The 20,350-nt window shown below is 33.8% G+C and overlaps 1 protein-coding gene across 1 annotated transcript in view; it reads left to right on the top strand.

Annotated features, from left to right (window-relative positions):
* The window catches only part of LOC140434150 (rifampicin phosphotransferase-like), a 41,088-nt gene that overhangs the window by 19,974 nt on the left and 764 nt on the right, over positions 1-20,350 (top strand). The window contains exons 10-19 of the mRNA XM_072522203.1: positions 432-692; positions 869-1,016; positions 7,020-7,277; positions 10,748-11,032; positions 11,099-11,480; positions 11,619-11,863; positions 14,245-14,396; positions 18,531-18,758; positions 18,974-19,185; positions 19,457-19,555. Of these exons, the coding sequence (XP_072378304.1) occupies positions 432-692; positions 869-1,016; positions 7,020-7,277; positions 10,748-11,032; positions 11,099-11,480; positions 11,619-11,863; positions 14,245-14,396; positions 18,531-18,758; positions 18,974-19,185; positions 19,457-19,555 (2,270 nt within the window). The remainder of the gene's footprint in view (positions 1-431; positions 693-868; positions 1,017-7,019; positions 7,278-10,747; positions 11,033-11,098; positions 11,481-11,618; positions 11,864-14,244; positions 14,397-18,530; positions 18,759-18,973; positions 19,186-19,456; positions 19,556-20,350) is intronic.

Raw genomic sequence — 20,350 nt, 5'->3', positions numbered from 1 at the left:
CGATTTTGTCTTGTGTGTTAACAATATTCCCTTCATCAAAGACGTGTTATATATTTTGCCAGGTCTACTTTTGTCTACTCCTTACAGGATCTGGATCCTTAGTATTTTTCTTATCTTTTCTCATTTCATCTCATTCATCTCATTTTGACATCAACTCGCCTTACTCTCCCTATTATATAGGCTTTATAATTTATTCTTTTTGGTTACTTTGTTCATTAAAAATTAGTTTTAAAAAGTACATCCCTGTTCTATTTTCTGCCATACTACTATATTCCTTCTTTACTTTTTCTACTTTCTTACGAAAATTATTAGCCCCCCTACATACCACTCATTGTTATTCCAACATTCACTTTTTCCTTTTTGCTTGCTCACTTCAAAACTATTCGAAATACTATACTTAGAGAAACTAAAGTATACATATAATTTTTAAGGACCGTCAAATGCTTCAAAAACCAAAAATTTCCAGAGAATCTCAAAGAACGAATTATTTTGCAGCTACAAAAGTACCCAAAGGAAAACGATCGGCTAAGTTGGGCAGTAAGATCTTCTGCTATTGGTGAAGATTCGGAAGAATTGTCATCAGCTGGACAGAATGAAACTTTTTTAGGTTGCCACTCATACGAACAGATCTTAGAAGCTATCCAGGCTTGTTGGGCATCTTTATATACATATCAAAGTGTGCACTACAGATGGTAAGTATATTTTAGATGTCGCGTTTTTACTTTATAATCAATTCAGCGGAATTAATGATTCATTAGAATACACAATATATTTTTTATATACAAAAGATATTGTATTTGTATTTGCATTTATTTGTTGGTTAAGGCAGCTTCAGTGATTGAAATTATTGATTGAAAAACGGTTTTAGGCAACACGGTATTCCCGTTGTTACAAGCATGGCAGTTGTGGTGCAAAAAATGGTAAAAGCTGATAGTGCAGGAGTACTTTTTACATGCCATCCTTCTACTTGTAATCCATCTCAGATGGTTATTACTTCAAACTTTGGACTAGGAGAGGTAAGATATCTTTCTTAAATCGTAACTGATCATCTTCATCGTATTTGGCTTAATAATCCTTTGTGAATCTTGGCCTGCTAGCAGAAAAGTCGCAACTCCCATCGATTCCTAGCAACTTTCCTCCACCTTCTGAGAGGGAGGTTCATTCTGGTCCAGATCCCATAGATTATGTCTTTTTCATCGTCTTCTTTCACTTTGGTTGGTGCGTGAGTACTTATAATGCTAACATTAGCAACGCTTCCTTTAGGTATTATTGGACTTATTCTCTTATCGATAGCCTTAAAATCAATTACGCTATGTTTAATTCTGCTGCTCACAATAAATCTAGTACCAAATTCGTGAAGAGTAGGGTGTCCGCTGTAATAGATACTATAGTAATTTTTTTCCAGGATACCTGAGCCAGTCCATCTCATCTCCTGTAAAGCAATGATGTCTACTTTGACTATGCATTTCTTGTATGAGTTGATCTGTAGCTTCAGGTTGATAATGACTTTTTATATTCCACATGCAAGTTTTTAAATTATTGACCTTAATGATGAGTGACGGGTGGCTCTTTTAGACAGCGGACTCAGTAAAACACAGGTTTAAATAAAATAAAAATATATTCGAAATAAATAAATAACAATATAAAATTATATCTTAGGTAATATATACAATAAAAATTAAATCGGTAATCTTGCGAAATGCGAAAAATAAAATAAAATTAATGACATAAATCATGAATGTGTTGCTTGTGTGAGTCCATTTCAAAAGGTAAAAGAAATAATAAATTAGACTTACTCACAATCAATTTAATTTAACTATCCAGACGACCGGTTTCGCTTTCTACAATATGCAAAGCATCTTCAGGTCTCGATACAAAGTTAAATAAATGCTGAAATAATAAACCCATATTAGGGTGTTGTCTAATAAAGATAAACAGAGATAGATGATATAAATTACAGTAATTATGCCAATATTACATGTATGTGGTTTTTCAAAATGAATAAAATGTTTAAGCAGACAAGGTAAGACCCACAAATTGGTAAAATAGTCTATTAAATTGTAATAAATTAATAAATGAACAAATAAATAAAACATTACTTACATGCCGGTACTCTATTAATTGATGGTTGAAAGAACATGGTTCAAACTATCCTGTATTGTTGAATGGAGAACTTAAGTCTGCTATTGTAATTGTTTGACAGTAAACGGGGAAGTTCTTGAGGAGACAGATTTTATCCAATGAAGTAGAGATAGGTGTAATGTGATTGTTTGTTAGATGAAAGTAATGTTCCATACCACTGAGTTATTTAAAAGTTATTTATATTTATTCTAGAGATATATTTATGAAATGTGTGTTATTTATTGAGATTTTATTTTATGAAGGTGACAGTTGTAAGACAATGAATGAGATTAGATGTACACATTGTGTGGGTGTGCAATTCTTTTAACTTGTAATTATCAAATTTCTTTGATAAAGTTCTATTAAAATACATGGCAAATGATTGCAAAGTCAAGTATTTAAAGTTAAAAATTAAGGACAATTTAAGACACACAGAAAACACTTAAAAGGGGGACGAAACAAACAATAAATTTAAAAAAAGGGAAGGACTTGAATGCACTACATCTCTTACTTGGAGACAATGAGTTTTTATGTTATCTATTAGATTCTAGAGGTAAATTTGACAAATGTCAAATTAAATTGATTGTGAGTAAGTCTAATTTATTATTTCTTTTACCTTTTTAATGACATAAAATCTAAACGGCAATTACGGTGTGCATTAATACACACAGACGGTAGGAACACATCCAAGGAATAGAGATGGAACGGGCCAATCAACACTCGGCCCGACGAGGAACGGACGGTGTCCAATCAGTACTTGCACACAGGAGAGAATAGATATGCCTCAAATTAATACTCCAAGACCGGGTTAGGAACTGCCACTAGATCATTACTCTAGCAGAAGCGGTAGGCCTTCAGTAAATACCCTAGGGCCAGTGAAGTTGTTGTCAGATCAATACTCCGACGGAACTCTCATTTCTCTTGAGGCGGTTGCTATTTTATACGATCGAAGGCCTTCCATCTCCTCTAGCGCACATCGATGGAGGAGAAACTTCTGGTGGGGATGCGTATGTACGAAGCGTTGTCGGTACCGAGACGATGCAAATCATTGCACGCAATAATAAGTCATGCTCGGACGAAATACGTATAAGCGAATTGTAGAGGCACTATTGTAACGACTTATTTTGCCTACCACATAGGGTATTATTATGGGGGTTGAAAATTGGGGACAGAAGTTACGGGGCTAGAGATAGGACAAGAAAAATAAACGAAACTGTTGCGAACGGCGCTCAGGGTTTATTTGGAGAAACTGGGTCGTAGATAAGTGAATGAAGCAATGGGATTGGATTGGGCAACTACAAAAATGAAACAAAGGGGTACTTACATGAATCTCCTGGACAAATGGACAAACAAAACAACGAGAAGGACCTCTAGCTATTTAAAATGGACGCCGCTTCGAGGAAACTTCCTGCTGGATGAAAGAAAAGTTTCTTCCGTTAAAAAACACAAAAGGGAGGTTAGGAATTTTTTTTAAATAAATTATTAAAAAAATTAAACATTTATTACTGTCTCACCACAAACAGTTACAAAGTAAATAGTACAAAAATACTATATTAATAGTCATAAAGGTAAATACAAAAACAACCAAGAGAAACACTTACCTAACCCTATTTGTTTACAACATCCGTTTACAAGTTGGATATACTACAAAACTTACAAATGTTACTGGGCTATAATTTGTAGCAGAAATAAATCATTACAAATAAAAAATTATCTTTTCAAGTGAAACTGTGCATAGAGGTTAAACCTTTTCTAAAAAAAAAACAAAATCTCAAATATGATTAGATATTTACCAGATATCAAAAATAATAAAGCTAGATGTCATATGTCAAAACCAAAGCTTAAAACTGAGAACAATTAAAATGACAGCTAAGCCACGCCCTAAGACATATCGACGGTGTCACGACAGAAAGGCATAAGCGCCATTGACAGTTTTTTTTAGGAGACACAAAAAACGTTTAATATCGCTTAATATTTCTTTTTTTACATTTTTTTGGCATTTTATTATTATCGAACTGAGGCATTCTGACTTACCATATGTTATTTATAAAACAATTATTATAAACATGAGATATTTAACATTTTGGTGCTTACGCCTTTAATGTTAGGTTCTGTGGTGTTTAAGCCTTTTTGAAAGGCGGTTACCATATTTCGAAAAAAGTATTTTGATCAAAAAATGTCGCTTAGGAACTTGTACGCCTTTTAATTTTACGGAATTATAACAAAAATGGAGAATAAATCTTTTCATTTTAAAGCATAACAATTAAGTAAAAATAATATAAATTAAACAATACACAATAATATATTTATGAGTTTCTTAGAGTTATATTGGTGTAAAAAAATACAAAAATAACAGTTAATATAATTATCACGTTATATTAAGTAAAAAACAACAAAAACTATTAAAACGTACCATTTTTCTACATTGATAACTAAGTAAGTTGTATTATAAAACTAATAGAAATAAAATGCAAATCAAAATTTGGTAACAGAAAATAACATTTATCAATAACAAAACAAACTAATAGAAACGAAGAACCGATATAACAGAAAATTGAACCAGTTGATGAGCTAGAACGTAGTGAGCTAGAACTAATGCTGTCAATTTCAGTCTCATTTTTAAAAAATACTGTCAAGGATGATGAATCTGATTCGGAGCTTAAAGAATCATTTTGTTGTATAAAATCATTACAGCCTATCTTATCATTAACTAATGATCTAAATACTATTGCGGCATTATTACTACTATCATCAGTATCATCACTATCTGAGTAAGGTACAAGCTTTTTATCACAGGTTAATAAATCAGTCTCTTCTTCGGCAATGGATTCCCAAGATTCATTATTTTATGCCCCCGAGAAACCATTCTAAAAACCATTAAAAAAAAGAAGTAAGCGCCATTCAAATGTTAGTTTTTTAAAATAATATTACTACCAAAATATAACTTTAAAATAAAAAAAAAGAAAACTATACAACAAAGTCAATATATGTTTTATTTAGGTTCAAACCTTATTTAAGCCGGTTAAGTAGTAACTTTTCTATGGCAAATCTAAGTCATAGTGTATTTTTAAATGGCCAAATGGCGGTTAGATAAAGGAAAAATTTTTTTCTGAAAAGGCCTAACCGACAGTCGGTAAAATTGTACATTCTTATGGTATATTATGATTTCTCAAGATAAATAATCTAACTAAACGCTTAACAAAACATTAAATATTAATATTTCAAATTATTGTTTACCTTATTGATATAACCACGTTTTCAGACCCAAGACGTAAGCACCACCTTCCACTACGGATCTTGTCGCTTACTGATTTCGGTGTCTCATCTTTTAAGAAACTCGTTTGGCGGTTAGAAAATTCAAAGCTTGTTTTAGTCGAGTTGGAATTTTTTACAGCTACGTCATTTTCATAGTTGATAGGACGTAAAATGTATTTTATTTTGATACCAAAACATAAATTTTGGCGCTTATGCCTTTTGTCGTGACGCCATCGATATAACCTTAATTATTACAATTTAAATTGTTATGAAGGCAACTATTATTAAAAATTGTTTCTTTTTAATTTAAGAATCAAACACAAAAGTTACCTGGATTGCACTAAAACTTCTGGGGGTGGAAACTAGACTTACTAAACTTTCTAGGGGTAGAAACTGGACTTAGAATCTCTGCCACACGAACAAAAAAAGCATATCACACTGCGAATTGTGTTGAAATGGCTTCTTAATTAGGACAGAGCAAAATTTGAGGTTGAAAGTTGTCACACTGGACGTACAATTTGAAGCTTCAATTCCTAAAAAAACTGGAACATGTGGATATTTTCCAAATTTGTTGGGAAAGCCGTTTTACAAATATCTCACAATGAGAGACGGTATACAACAAAAACCAGTGATTACTCTTACTTTAACTGACAAATTACTTTGAGTATAAATCTATGACTAAATTATGTAAATGTGTAAAACACATTACTTTGAGTATAAATCACATTTTTTCAACAAATTAGCCGTTTTTTTTTCGACTAAATTAACCACATCTGCTAACAATGGCCAACATTTCAAACCTCACTTAAACTGTAACTATTAACTGCTTAATACCACACATTCAACTGCTACTCTCACTTTATACTATATTTCCATGACAAAAAAAGGAAAACGAACAGATTACGAATTTGAAAAGAAATTTGGACTCCAATAAAACTAAACACGCCTTTAACAGCGGCGACTCGGCGACGGAAAGAGGAATTAAAAGAATATTTTTCGGTATTTTAACTTATACGAGGGGATCTCAATATATACCAAGAAATTTTAATATGCTACACCATACTTAAAATCAAATCTTAACTGTCTTTTCTATATCTTTATTTACTTGTATTTTAAGTATAAGAAACCAGTTCACGAAAGGTTCTTGCCTAGATGAATCGAAATGTGGTGAAATGCAGATTAAGGCAAAAATCTGAATTTTTGTTTCGAACCCCTAGAAATCTTCTGATTTCTATTTTTTGTTTTATTCTCAGATATCGCCGTATGCGTCTGTATAGGTATTTTATTAGTACTTCCTCTGACGGAGTTTCCCTAACTGTTTTTTTCTATATCCATTGTCCTTTCGTTTGCGAGATCATCGTGAGCATTGGGCTTTTTTCTTTGTAGCTTTCATAACACGGGATATTTATTAACCTGCATATTGTAGCTGATACAGAATACAATTTTGTTCAATCTAAATTATGTTCTTATTAGACATCTTGGCTACGTCACGACTCACATAATCTTATTCCCTGGCTTCGGTCTTCAAGTCAGATCTCAAGCATTTCTGATCTAAATTGGGATGAATTCACTAAACATAATCAAATTCATGTAGACCAATTCAGTATGGTTTAAATTTCCGTATTGTTATTTTTTCTTTTTAGACTGTTGTATCTGGTGATTCAGATCCTGACACATACATTTTAAACAAAAGAAGCAACAGTATTATTCAAGTCGAAAGCAAAGAGTTAGGTACTAAAAATAAAATATTAACTTTAACTAAAGAAGGATTACAGGAAACAGCTGCAAAGGAAGATATTTTCAGTTTAAGCGATGAACAGGCGATTCGATTAGGAAAAGTTGGATGGCTTCTAGAAAAAGCGTTTGGAAATCCCAGAGATATTGAATGGGGATTTTATAATGTAAGTATTAAGTTTTGCTCCCAGTTTCATCTATATTGATGCATTATAACATTTTATTTTTATTAGCCTTTTTTCAGTTCCCTTGTTCACGTGTAGTATCATAAAATATCGTGGGTAGACTGCGAAAAGTGAAGTCAAATTTTAAAAATTTTAGACAAGCAAGCTCTAAAAGCTTAAACATTTAACGGATATTTTTCAAAAGTTTATAAATGACATGATAATTCTCGTCAAGTGGCTTTCTACGTAAGTAGAATTCATTAGAAGGGAAATAAAGGGAACTGGGAAAATTATTCGGGAATTGCAGTCCCTGGTACAATTTCAAGAGATGAAAAGTTTCTAAATAAACATATAAATGCGGAGTTTCTTGAAAAGAAAGCAGGAGAACAAGTAGAATCCAGGTATAGTCCATACACAATAGATTATTGTTATTTATCTTCTCCCAAATAATAGGTAAAAAGGTAGGAAGAAATCCGGAAACCCACCCTGTCGCTGTCATCCTGGTGCCTTAGTCGTGGACTAATACGCACCCGGATGCGCATCGCCCCGCCTTTGAACATCTTTATATTTTTCTATTGGCCGAGAGATCTGAAAATGCCATATAAATATTAATATACTTATAAATATGCGACATTTTTCACTAATGTCTAGAGCCTGACCCACTACTCTGAGCCGCGTAATGTAGGTTGCCTATTATGAATTTGAATCGGGGAAATTACTGACAGACTTACGCATGACGTCCGACATCGGATAATCATTTTTGACTAAAATAGATGTTAATCATTATTTTTCTTTCAAAACGAATTGTCATTACAACAAGCAATTTTAGTTCTATCATATAATGATTTAATGACTCCCTTTTAAACATTTATGTTGTGATTTGATTTATAATTTAGATATATGTTCATATGTGTTGGTTTTTGTATACATGAGTCCCATATCCACTATTTTCCTTTGAGATTAAAACATCCAGAAAAGGCAACGATTTATTTTATTTCTTTTCCATTGTAAGTTTTATTGACTCCTCTTTTTTATCTTTTATTTATATTAATCAGAAGTGTGTCCAACAGATCATCTACATATTTCCAACGTATTGTGGGCTTTAAATTTTGATTAGGAATATTTGTTTTGAAATCTTCCGTCAATATATTAGCTAATAATGGATTTAAAGCGTTTAGATGAAAATAAGTGTTGTCAGTAGATAATGTCAACAGTTCCGTTATAGCTGACACATTTAATTTGGTTCTAGTTGTTAATCTATCATTTTGTAATTTGGTCCTAAATTGTTTTCAAAGTTTCATCTAATGGTACATTAAATATAGACTATTTATTTATATAAAAACTTACTTAGAAAATATTACATATTATACAAATCAATGTACCAAATTATTAACATTTAAAAAATAAAAATAATTTTAATGAAATTTGTGATTTTTTTTCTATCTAATCGTTGTTTTATTTAAGTTAAGCATAGCCCCAGCTATACAGATCCTTTTTTATAGTAATAACTTCAGTTTGTTTTTGAATAATACATCTACAAAAAAGGTGCTACATATTTGATTCATTCATGCCTTGTAATGTGCTTTTTTTGGCTTGCTTAAAAACGTTTTAGAGACCTTTTCTTTGTAATATCAATAAATGAATAATTTCTCCGTTTCGAAATACATTATTCAGCACAGTTATATAAAAATTATTTATTAAATGATGGTTAGTTCCTCGAAAAGCTCTTACTTTTAATATTTTTTGTTGCGTATATGAACATAGGTATATCTAAATTATAAATCAAATCCCAACATAAATGTTAAAAAGGGAGTCATTAAATCATTATATGATAGAACTAAAATTGCCTGTTCTAATGACAATCCGTTTTTAGAAGAGAAATAATTATTATAACATCTATTTGAGTAAAAAATGATTATCCGATGTCGGACGTCATAGTCGTGATGCATGCGTAAGTCAGTAATTTTCCCGATTTTAATTCATAATAGGCAACCCACATTACGCGGCTCAGAGTAGTGGGTCAGGCTCTAGACATTAGTACATTTTTCAGCTCTCGGATCAGTCTAGTCTCGGCTCCCAAATAGGGTCTCTGCACCCTGGGAGTCCGATGTCGGGACGCTGCTCCAGTTCTACGAACACTTTAGACTCTGTGGCTGGGCTTTGCCCACCTCCTAAACCGAGTTTCATTTAGAGAGAAAGATAAAAAACCTTTTTAACATGTGCCTTTTGAACAGTAATATACTAAATATATAAATATTAAAATAGTAACGAATCTTCTTGAGAAAAAACTTGATTTCTACCAGCCAATAGTGCAAGCGGGATTTCGTACCGGATTTGGAACAAATCACCTACAGTGTATTAAAACGACAATAAAAAAGACTATCGAATACAATCGACCACTCGTTCTGACTTTTGTAGATTTCCATAAAGCCTTTGACACGGTAGAATTTGACAAAATCCTAGAAGCACTACAAGCATGCCGGTTTGACTACAGATATACAAGGTTTATTTACAATACATACAAGAACGAAACTATGTCGGTGAAACTATATAAAAACACGGATCATATCTCAATTGGCAGAGAAGTCCGACAGTTTCAGTTTGTGTGTGCCAGTGTGGGTCTTAAAATAAACATCTCCAAAACAAAATTCATGACAAACCTAGTACCTAGCGGAAATGCGGAAATATCAATATTGGAGACAAAGAAGTAGAACTGGTGAAAAAATACATATACCTTGGACACGAAATAAAGATCACAAGAGACAACCAAACATGCGAACTACGAAGAAGAATAAACCTGGACATGCCTATGGAAAACTCAAAGACGTCTTTAAAAGACGTACTCATTTGACCAATGTGTGTTGCCTGTGATGACCTATGGTGGCGAAACTTTGGCATTGACAGCTACAACTTCTTAAACGCTGCAAATAGCTCGGAAGAAAATGGAAATATCAATGCTGAGTGTATCGCTTCGTAACTGAGTTAGAAATGAAGACTTAAGACGAAGAAGACGATCTTAAGAAAATATCAAGAAATTGGATGAAAAGTGCTCAAGATAGAGCAAAATGGACAAAAATGAGGGAGGCCTATGTCTAGCAGTGGATACAAGGGGCTGGATGATAATGATGATAAGCTTCTACACGTCTATTTTTAAACTTAATCAGCTCTAATATTGAACTGTATCAAAGTTTAGATATTTCGATTAACCCCCATCATGTGAAAGCTACACCTACAATTTTTTCAAATAACAAATATCAATTTTCAAAAAATGTGTGACACAAATAATCAAAAATTAATAATTTAATTGATTATTTTTGGAACCAGTTTATGATAACCTTTCAAATGAGGTAGCACATTACATCACCCTCTTTGCTACTTAACAAATTCAGACTGTAGCTATCATTTGATGAGAGTTCATTGAAAATACCTCTTACTGATTATCCTCTCACTGTATCATGTACCTTAAATTTTAGGGACAGCTATTTCTATTCCAATCTCGTCCCATTACAACTCTAACAACGTGGACAGACTACGAGCTCAGCCACGAACTAGACTTTCCACAATTGACTAAATTGAGCGCTTGTACAACAGCAAATATCAGAGAAGTTGTTCCGAAAGCTAGTACAGTGTTGTCACGGACTAGCTCGCTGCGATGTTTGGATTGGGCTATACAAAAACTGGTAACTTGTAATTTTGATCCAGCCAGTATGAAAGCTTTAATTACGTATCAACATAATGTATTCTTGGATGTTATAAAAGTAAGTTCTGTCTTATAATGTACTGGTTATTGATTTAAAAGCAATCTCAATATTTTTACTTTGCAGGGTATACATATGAACACTAAACAAGAAATAGAAGCATCTTCTATAACTGTAGATTTAGCTATATTCGGTCATCGAGTGATAGACAAGAACTTAAATGATATATGTAACAAAATTAGAGAACCCTCAACGGGTTATGATACCTTTAGTACCCTACTTTGGTCCATAAAATGCGCTTGGCAAAATCATGATGTTAATAAAAGAGCCCAAAACCTGGTGAGGACGTTGGACTTAAAAGGATCATCACTACAGGAGATATATGACAAAATTGATACAGCTTTAGCAACTAACGTAGAAGAAATTGCTATTTGCCATTCACATACAACCGGAACATCTGTTTTTTACCAAATGCTCACGATGAATATTCTTCTCGAGGGAAAACAAGGTAATTGAGGTTTGATACAAAACAAAAATTTTATATTTTGTTAAACTACCATTGTTTATCAGACTTTTGTCAATTAATAGACCTTAATATAAAATTATCGTTTAGATTACATTATATTTATTAGAAAATTTGTTTTAGATATCACTGATGACCACATATCTGATTTTGCTTTAATCCTTTCGTCTTGTGAGGACGTAATTTCTGCGGAAGTTCCAAAATATCTGGAACAAATAGCGTCTACCCTAAAAGACACAGAAAATAAAGAAAGATTTAAAAATGTCGATGCGACAGAAGGTGTAACGTGGTTAAAGGATAACTGTCCTGTAGCTTATGAATTGTATACGGAATTTATGAAAAAACATGGCCATCGTAGTAGAGGAGAGGTAATAGTGAATAAAATAACACTTATATATTATAATTTTTTATTTAAAATAAGTGAAATCAATTACTAAATTTATTTTTAATATATTTCGTATATTATTTATACGATCTAGGTAAATCTCAGTACATTCATCTGTAAGGTCAAATGGTCTGGAGTCTGGCTTCTAACGGTAAACAAAAAAACAAAAATTATTATTTCGTTATTTTTAAATTATCGTTTAAATATAAAAAAATACAAATTAAAAACAAACCTGTTATATTTGTCCTTATATTTTAAATGTGAAAGTAAATTATACAACCTGTTCAATTTTTTCACATGCAAAAAATCATGTCATTTTTTCGCTGTATTACTAACTATCCTTCTACCACAATTTTACAATCATTACCTTAGTCCAATCCTTGATAACCCTTCCCTGATTTCAACCTCCCCTCCTTTAGAAATACAGACAGTTTCAAAATAGAAAACAAGAAGACGCTCTCTTGCCTGTTGTCTATCGCTGAGAACAGACGCTCTTTTTCCCTGTTGACTGTAGTTGGTAACAGGGGTGTTCTCTCTACTCTAATTCTCTCTCTCCCGCTTATAGTTACGCGAAAAATACCGCAAATACTGTTTTAAATCGTGTACAGACGCAAATGTGCTATATCTCGTGATCTTAGTGTTAGTACCGCGAGATACGTTTTCAGAAACCGGTACCCGGACAGATTCCCCGTATGAAGAACAACCGTGAGTGAAAGCCTGTAAATACCGCGATAGTGTGTGCAGCAGAAGAATTGGTAAGACTTTGTATAAACTTTCGATTTCGTAACTATAGGGTTTTACCGGGTTGGGTAGTTAACCCAACGCCAAACCCCCTTTTCGGAGGGCCATTATTAGAGACAAATAGGCGCAGCAAACTGGCAACAGTTGGCAATGGATAGAACTGACTGGCGTAATAGACTTGGGAAGGTCGAGGCTCTTTTATAGGGCTGTTGCACCAATGATGATGATGATTGTATAAACTTAATTTGCCATAATCTGTATAACGTTTTACCACATATCCTAATTTATTTAAACCAGCCCTATGTAATACAGTCCTCATACACTGATACAATTATACTCATAATTTCACATATATACAGCCTTTTTGTACACAACCCTTTTAAACTAAACGTTACATGTCGAATCTATAAACTGTCTACCACACACACACACACAAGAGTTCATCCCAACCCCTAGGAACATGAGTGTACCACTGCTAGTTAGTGGGACCCCCATGTCCGAAGATGAGACCGGTCTCGTTCCAAAAGAGCAAGTTATTTTGGCTCGGTGCCTATCTGACCCCCAGGTTTTTCCCCACCCCTCCTCTACGTCTGACATACGCAGAGGAGGTTATGAACTGTTACGTCGGGCGATTTGGGAAAAGAAACACCCTCCGTTTTCCATGACTTGTGGTTAGGCTACCTGACTCTAGAGGTAGCTTAATGTAGCTTTTCTCCCTATTCACTTTATTAAATTTAGTTGTGACTTGACTTAGGGCTCTGTGTCCCTAAAAGAAAATGTGTGTCCGATCAGGGGGTCGACAACAAACTGTCGGCCCCCTGTTCGGAAGTTGTATGCTCAGTCATACAGTCGTCAATTTGGAAAAACAAAACAAACAAACGATGCTCAGTTTTCGCGAGTTGCCTAAGGCAACTTAGTCCTGAAGGGTCTTTTTGCCTGAGGGGAGTATGCCTGACGGCTTTGTGAGTAGGATCTATGTCCTGCTGATTTGATTTGGCTTTACCAGCTTTTACAGATTGTTTGTTATTCGGGGTTTTGGGTGAAAATAATAGCGGGAGGGGGTTTTTAATGGGTGGAATGTGCATTTCCAAGTGTATAGCGCTCTCACACATCCCGTGTATATGTTTTTGGGTTTTTTGTTTTGTTTTAACTGGTTAATAAAATAAAGCATAACTGAAATAATAATAAAATAGAGCAGGAGTGGGTTGGAAGTTTGGGGGTTTTTTTTGGTGAGCCAAGCTCGTCTTTATGTTTTTTTTTATATTTTTTGTGGTTTTGTTGTTAAGCTGTAGATTTGGGCACTTTACGTGAATATCCTTTCTTTAGGTTCAATCAGGGTTGCCCCTGTATCCAGCCCGTCTATGTACTCTCCTTATGTTTGGATCGTAGTTTGTCAACTCTCTTAGCGATCCACATTGCATCCATAAAGCATTGTAATTGATGTTATTAAAAATCACATTGCTGTTAACCTTAATCAAATAAGATATAAAATAACAAATAATTATCAAATTATACCATGTTTTAAATGATTGTAGCTCAAAACATTTTCAAACAGATTGAAAAAAGCCACAAATTGAGCAGTTTAATTTTAAAATCAATACTCAACTAAAATTTTTTTTACAGTTTGAAATAATGGAAGAAACATGGAACGACAATCCCTCTCAAGTAATTGCAATGATTCAAGCAAATTTAGGAGTGGAGAGAAAAGAAAAGGATAGAATGGGCATTGATGAAATTATCAAGAATTTGAAATCTCCAAAAAGTTCTATAACAAGGTAAATTTGTTTAATTGTATTTATAAGCATATATGATTTGTATAAAAATTAACGTAATATAATAAAAATTTCAACATCTAACGCAAGCAGTAAATATCTAAATATAAAAAAAAAGCATAAAATATTTTAAATTATAATTTTTTAACTACTTAATTACTGTAACTAATCGGCATTTCAATTTTCTTAAGGCGGGTACACATATGCGAGCAGAACTGTTCGCGAACCATTTGTGAACGCTATATTCGTTAATTTGTACGACGGGACGAACCGCTTTCGAGCTGTTCGTTCGTTGCTCGTCAGGAACCGCGGCCTGTCGGTTTTTGGGACGAACACAAAGAATGTTCGCAGTTAAATTTGGACGGTGTTCGAGACTATTAAATTGTTTCTGCTAAGTGTGCGATGAGATCATTCGGTTAAACAAAATTGCTGAACGAGCGCGGCTTATTCAAAAGTAACGAGAGAAATTAATAACAGATAATGTAAACAAAATACCGAAATGTTTAGAATAACGAAGTAAATTAATTCTCGGTTTGTTATTAGAAACTTAGGGTATTTGATAGTCTGAACATAAACATATTTTCAACGAACTCTTCGCGAACAGCTCACGAGCAGTTCGCAAACAGTTCGGCTCGCATATGTGTACCCACCTTTAGGCGTACTACTGTCGACGGTAGCGTTCGTACCTCAGTTCATGTGCGAGTCTGTCACGTACCGCTTAAATGTTGCATCTATTTGAAGGCGATTCATTGCTCGTTCAATTGATGGCTGGCAGACCGTATCGAAAGCTTTTCGAAGATCTATCGATACGATGTTGTATGCTCTCCTCTTTCTTTGATCACCATTTTTTCAGTATTTCTTGTTATTCTTCTTCCTACTGTATAAATAGGCTTATTGCCTGTTCTGCTTCGGTTTTTAGACTCAATTGACGTTGTCTGACCATCTTTTCCTCGGTCGTCCCAATGATCTTCTTTCCACTTCCACTTTTCTTCTTTTGGTCCACGCGTTTATTTCCTCTATACCACATCTCGCTCGTATTTCCTCACTTCTTACTCTTTTAGAGTTTGGTTTGTTATTTTTCGTAAGACTTTTATTTCTGTTATTTCCAGTAGTCCTTGTGTTTTCGCCGTATCTGCTCTTGTTTCCGCTGTGTACGTCATTATCGGTCTTATTGTTGATTTATATATCCTGGATTTCGTTTCCGTTGTGAGGTATTTTATACCTCACAACCAGTACCACACAATATATATATATATATATATATATATATATACAAGGATTTCCACAGTTTTCACTGTATTCCTTCCCTCAACCGTTTTCTCCAATTTTTTCTGTTTAGCCAGTCCCCTTCCTGTAGTAGGATAGACAATACCAGTATTTAACATATTAAAAATAAAGAAGATTGCTTGATTCATTTAGCTACGATTAATTAATAGTACATTGTACTGTTTGTTACATTATTAAATATTATTATCATCACACAGCCTGTAGCATCCACTAGTGGACATATATCTGCCTCAGTTGTCTTTTTTGTTATCGATCTTGTGCTGTGTAAATTTAGTTTATTGTAATGTATCGTATATTAATCTTCGTGGACTTTAAACAAGCTTACGATTCTGTTAGCAGAGAAGCATTGTGGGAGACCATGGTAGAAATGGGAGTACCTAGAAAGCTGGTACTACGATTAGCACAGGTGATCAGAATTGGCAGAACTACTTCGGAGGAATTCCTCATTGACACCGGGCTTAGACAAGGAGATCCTCTTGCCCCCCTGCTATTTAATTTTGCACTTGAACATGCGGTAAGGAAAGCTCAACCACAACTGACAAACGGATTTAACGCCCAAGGATCAAGAATACCATTGGCGTTTGCGGATGACGTGGACACAATTGCACAATCCACCAGAGATGCAAAAGAAGTTTTCGCCCTATTCGAAAACGGAGTAGAGGAAGTTGGTCTGAAGATCAACGAAGACAAGACCAATTACATGGTGTTCGAACCCAAGACCAAGGGTTAGACAAAACGTAACAAGCAATGAATACAACTTTGAAGTCGTCAAAGAATTCAAGTACCTGGGAGCGATCATAACATCTGAAAATAAATATGAAAATGACGTGGCAGCCATGATCATTGCAGGAAACAGGGCATATTACTCATTAATGACCGTACTTAAATCAAAAATACTCTCAATACCAGCAAAAATAAGAGTGTACAAGACAATAATTCGTCCCACAATAACGTATAGAAGCGAGACATGTACTCTGAACCAGCGGGAAACGACAAAATTACTGGGACGGAAAAGAAAGATACTGCGGACTATCTATGGGGCATGCAGAGAAGAGACAACAGGAGAATGGAGAAGAAGACACAATGATGAACTCCAGACAGTATATGGAGATGAAAACATAGTACGCTACATTAAAGTAAACCGAATAAGATGGGCGAGCCACTTACTAAGATCTAGTGATGAAAGACTCCTGAACGCCACATTCTGGGAGAGGCCCGATAGCAGAAGGTCAGTTGGTCGCCCAAGAAAAAGATGGAAGGACGCAGTAGTCAGTGATCTACGCAAAATGAGAATACAGCAATGAGAAATAGCTGCTGCTGAGAAATAGACCGACAACAATGGAGGCAAATAGTAAACGCGGCCAAGATTCACATAGAGTTGTAGAGCCAAATGATGATGATGATAACTTTATTATTAGTCCAGTCGTCAGAGAGTTGACCAATAAAAATCATACGAACAAGCTGAATTTTGCCTCCAAAAAAGTTGCAAAAAAGATTACCTTTTTTACCCCCGGGCTTCCTCTTAAAACTCTCCTCGTAAGGGGGTAAAAACGAAAAAAAAAATCGACTTACTAAGAATCTGTACACCGTAGAAAAAAATGTTTCAAATAAAAAGTGTAGCTGAGATAATTTTAAACAACAATGTTTAATATCACTTTTTGTGTAGAGTGAACCGTTCTCTCACAAACAACGCTTGAAGCGACCATCGATTTTAAATGTCCTATCGACAAAATTCAAGATGCGTTTTAAAGGTAAAGAGAGCAGCTTTTGTATACAGTTTTTGTATTTTGCCGAGAATAAACTCAATTTTTAAAAAGGTGTTGAAAAAAATAAACGTGTCGCAATTTTTACCATTTTTTCAGATACTCGTGAGATCAATAAAATTGATCACTTTTATTGACAGTCGTAGTAAAATTTACATTTCTAGAAGTTAATCTATAAAACATATGACGTGAAATTTCAATTTTGAGTTGTAGCAACAAATATGAGGCATTTAAAATATGAATAAAAAAAAACGAATTGAATGTTTTACATTATAAACGATCGCACGTCACGGGAAATGCATCCAAGAAGACTGTTTTGGGTATAGTTTATAGCAGAAGTCTGGTTCTTTTGAAAAACGTACTTTATAATGGCCAGTCATTGAATAAATTACAGCCAGTCAGAGATAAATTGTACTGATCTCATGAGAATCATTAAAAAATGACAAAAATCGCGCCACGTTTAATTATTTAGCACCTTTATAAAATCTGAGTTTATGTGGGGCAAAATACAAAAATTGCATATGAAAGACGAACTCTACATTTAAAAAGCATGTTGGTTTTTGTCGATAGAACACTTTAATCACTGGATATTAAATTTTTAATGTCAACCTGATACAAATTTTATTGAACATTGATTTCGCGAGCGCTGATATTCAAAATCTACGGTAGCTTCAATCGTTATTTGTGAGAGAACGATTCATTCTTCACAAAAAAAGCTAATAAACATTTTTTTTTAAATTATCTCACCTACATTTTTTATTTAAAACATTTTGTTGTACGTCGTACTGATTCTTGGTAAATCGAATTTTTTGCGTTTTTACCCCTAGAAGGCCCTGGAGTAAAAGTAGTAGGGTCCCAAAATTAATACTCTTGGTAAAATTCATTTAGAGTCATTCATTCTCGCCACGTGCCTCAGTTCTAGATACATACAATTTTTTTTACAGTATCTACAATTCCTGTTCTGGTTATTATAATGATATCACTCGAATTGTTTCCAGTTTCTCAAATAAATATTTGTTCCCCAAAAAATAAGTTTGTTTTTTTATATGTACTTAATACACTAATACATCTTTTTCTATTCTTTCAGATTGATTGTTAAGTTTCTCATGAAAAAAATTCGCGTTGCAGTGGGGATCAGGGAACAAACCAAATCAGTATTGGTGCTAGCCGTAGATAAATTAAGAAGGGCTTATAGAAACTTAAGCAGCCAGATGGTTCTAAATGGCATATTACCGCATAAGGACCTGATTTATCATCTAACTCACGAAGAGGTTAAATTGTTAATTAAAAGTAGAAATCCTCTGCTTATTTCAAAGTAAGTTCTTCAAGGGTAGATTGTAGACTATAGATTGTTTATTTTGGAATAACTTTCCACACTGTGCACACTTTCAAATAAAACTGAAAAATGGTCTACTATAAGAATCGATTCTAGTTCCCCTGCTCTTCACTCTCTATATAGCAGATGGTCTATACTAGAGGAAAATAATACACTTGTAATGCCTAAATTTATATCGCAGTCTGTGTTTTTAGGGCAATGCTGCGCCAGAAACTATACAGTAAATGGAAAGCTATGAGATTCGCTGAGGTAATGTTTGGTCTTCCAGAACCAGAAAAAGACGAAGACGATACTGAGATATCAGATTTAAAAGATATGTGCAAGGGAACTGCAGTCTGTCGAGGAATTGTTCAAGCACGAGCTTGCGTTATTAGAAATTTAGATGAGATTTCTCAGTTACAAAAAGGTGAGTTATATAAACCATCATATTCATCGTAATGTTCTTCATTGCTACAAATAAAGTCCTGCGTGACTTAAAATTAACATAATAACACTATACGATAAAGCTTGTCACCAAAAAGCAGGAATTATTATGGTTCCACTCTTTTCCAGCTACATGTTTTTTCGCTAACGAGTATGAGATTCAATGACAGAGTGGCCGTTTCCTTCTTGCAGTTTAGATTTAATAAAATATATTAATTGTTCCTATTCACTAATTTTTTTTGTTTCAATTTTAGGTGACGTTCTTATCACCTATAGTACTGATATTGGATGGTCCCCATACTTTCCAATGCTATCTGGAGTGGTGACCGAACTTGGTGGACTTGTTTCACATGGTAATTATTTATTAAACTACGTTTTTGATGTTTAAATAAAAAAACACTACAGTGAAATTAGTTAATAGTCACAGAAGTTGTTTTCGTTAAAAAATACCAGTAATCTAAAAAAGAACTAGCAGGGTGATCAACTAAAAACAAGAACAAATTAAGATGGTTTTTTTTTATCTTATGCTAATTGCAATGCTTGTTACATTGGTCAAACTGGTCGATCCTTTAAAAGGTCATCTATCTTATCATAAAATTGAGATTTAACACATCTAAGTACTCTTGTGCCTTAACCCAATATGTTGTTATTAAAAATCCCAAAGTTGACTTTTCTGGTATTAAGATCCAACGTAGGGAAAAAATTCGTCTAAGAAAGTTTTTCAAGAAATGTGTCAAAACCTTAAACACCTCGCTACCCTTACTAAGGAAAATTAAATTACCAACTTTTTTAATAGATGCCCAAAACACGTTAAGGGCCGTTTTCCTATTCAGACTATTACTGCTTTTTCTGTTTTCGTATATAATTTCTTTGGCTCTTCTTATATAATTCGTATAATCCGGAATCTTATATAATCTTATATCATTTCTACCGTCAAGAGACTTTTTTAGATCAGCATTAAGAGTCTACCTATAGCTTAAAACTGATTCTACCATGGCTCTACCCACCCTTTTCTTATTTTTATTCGACATAGTTTTATCCCAACAAAAAGTATTCAGACCTCTTAAGATTTTTCCCATTCTTTCTTATCAACATATGCTTTGACGTATTTAAACTCTCTTTTAATTATGATATTCGTTCTCCAAATT

The sequence above is a fragment of the Diabrotica undecimpunctata genome, chromosome 2 (assembly GCF_040954645.1).
Source record: "Diabrotica undecimpunctata isolate CICGRU chromosome 2, icDiaUnde3, whole genome shotgun sequence".
In the NCBI taxonomy this organism is placed as follows: Eukaryota; Metazoa; Arthropoda; class Insecta; order Coleoptera; family Chrysomelidae; genus Diabrotica; species Diabrotica undecimpunctata.
This window is presented reverse-complemented; position numbering and strand designations above follow the sequence as displayed.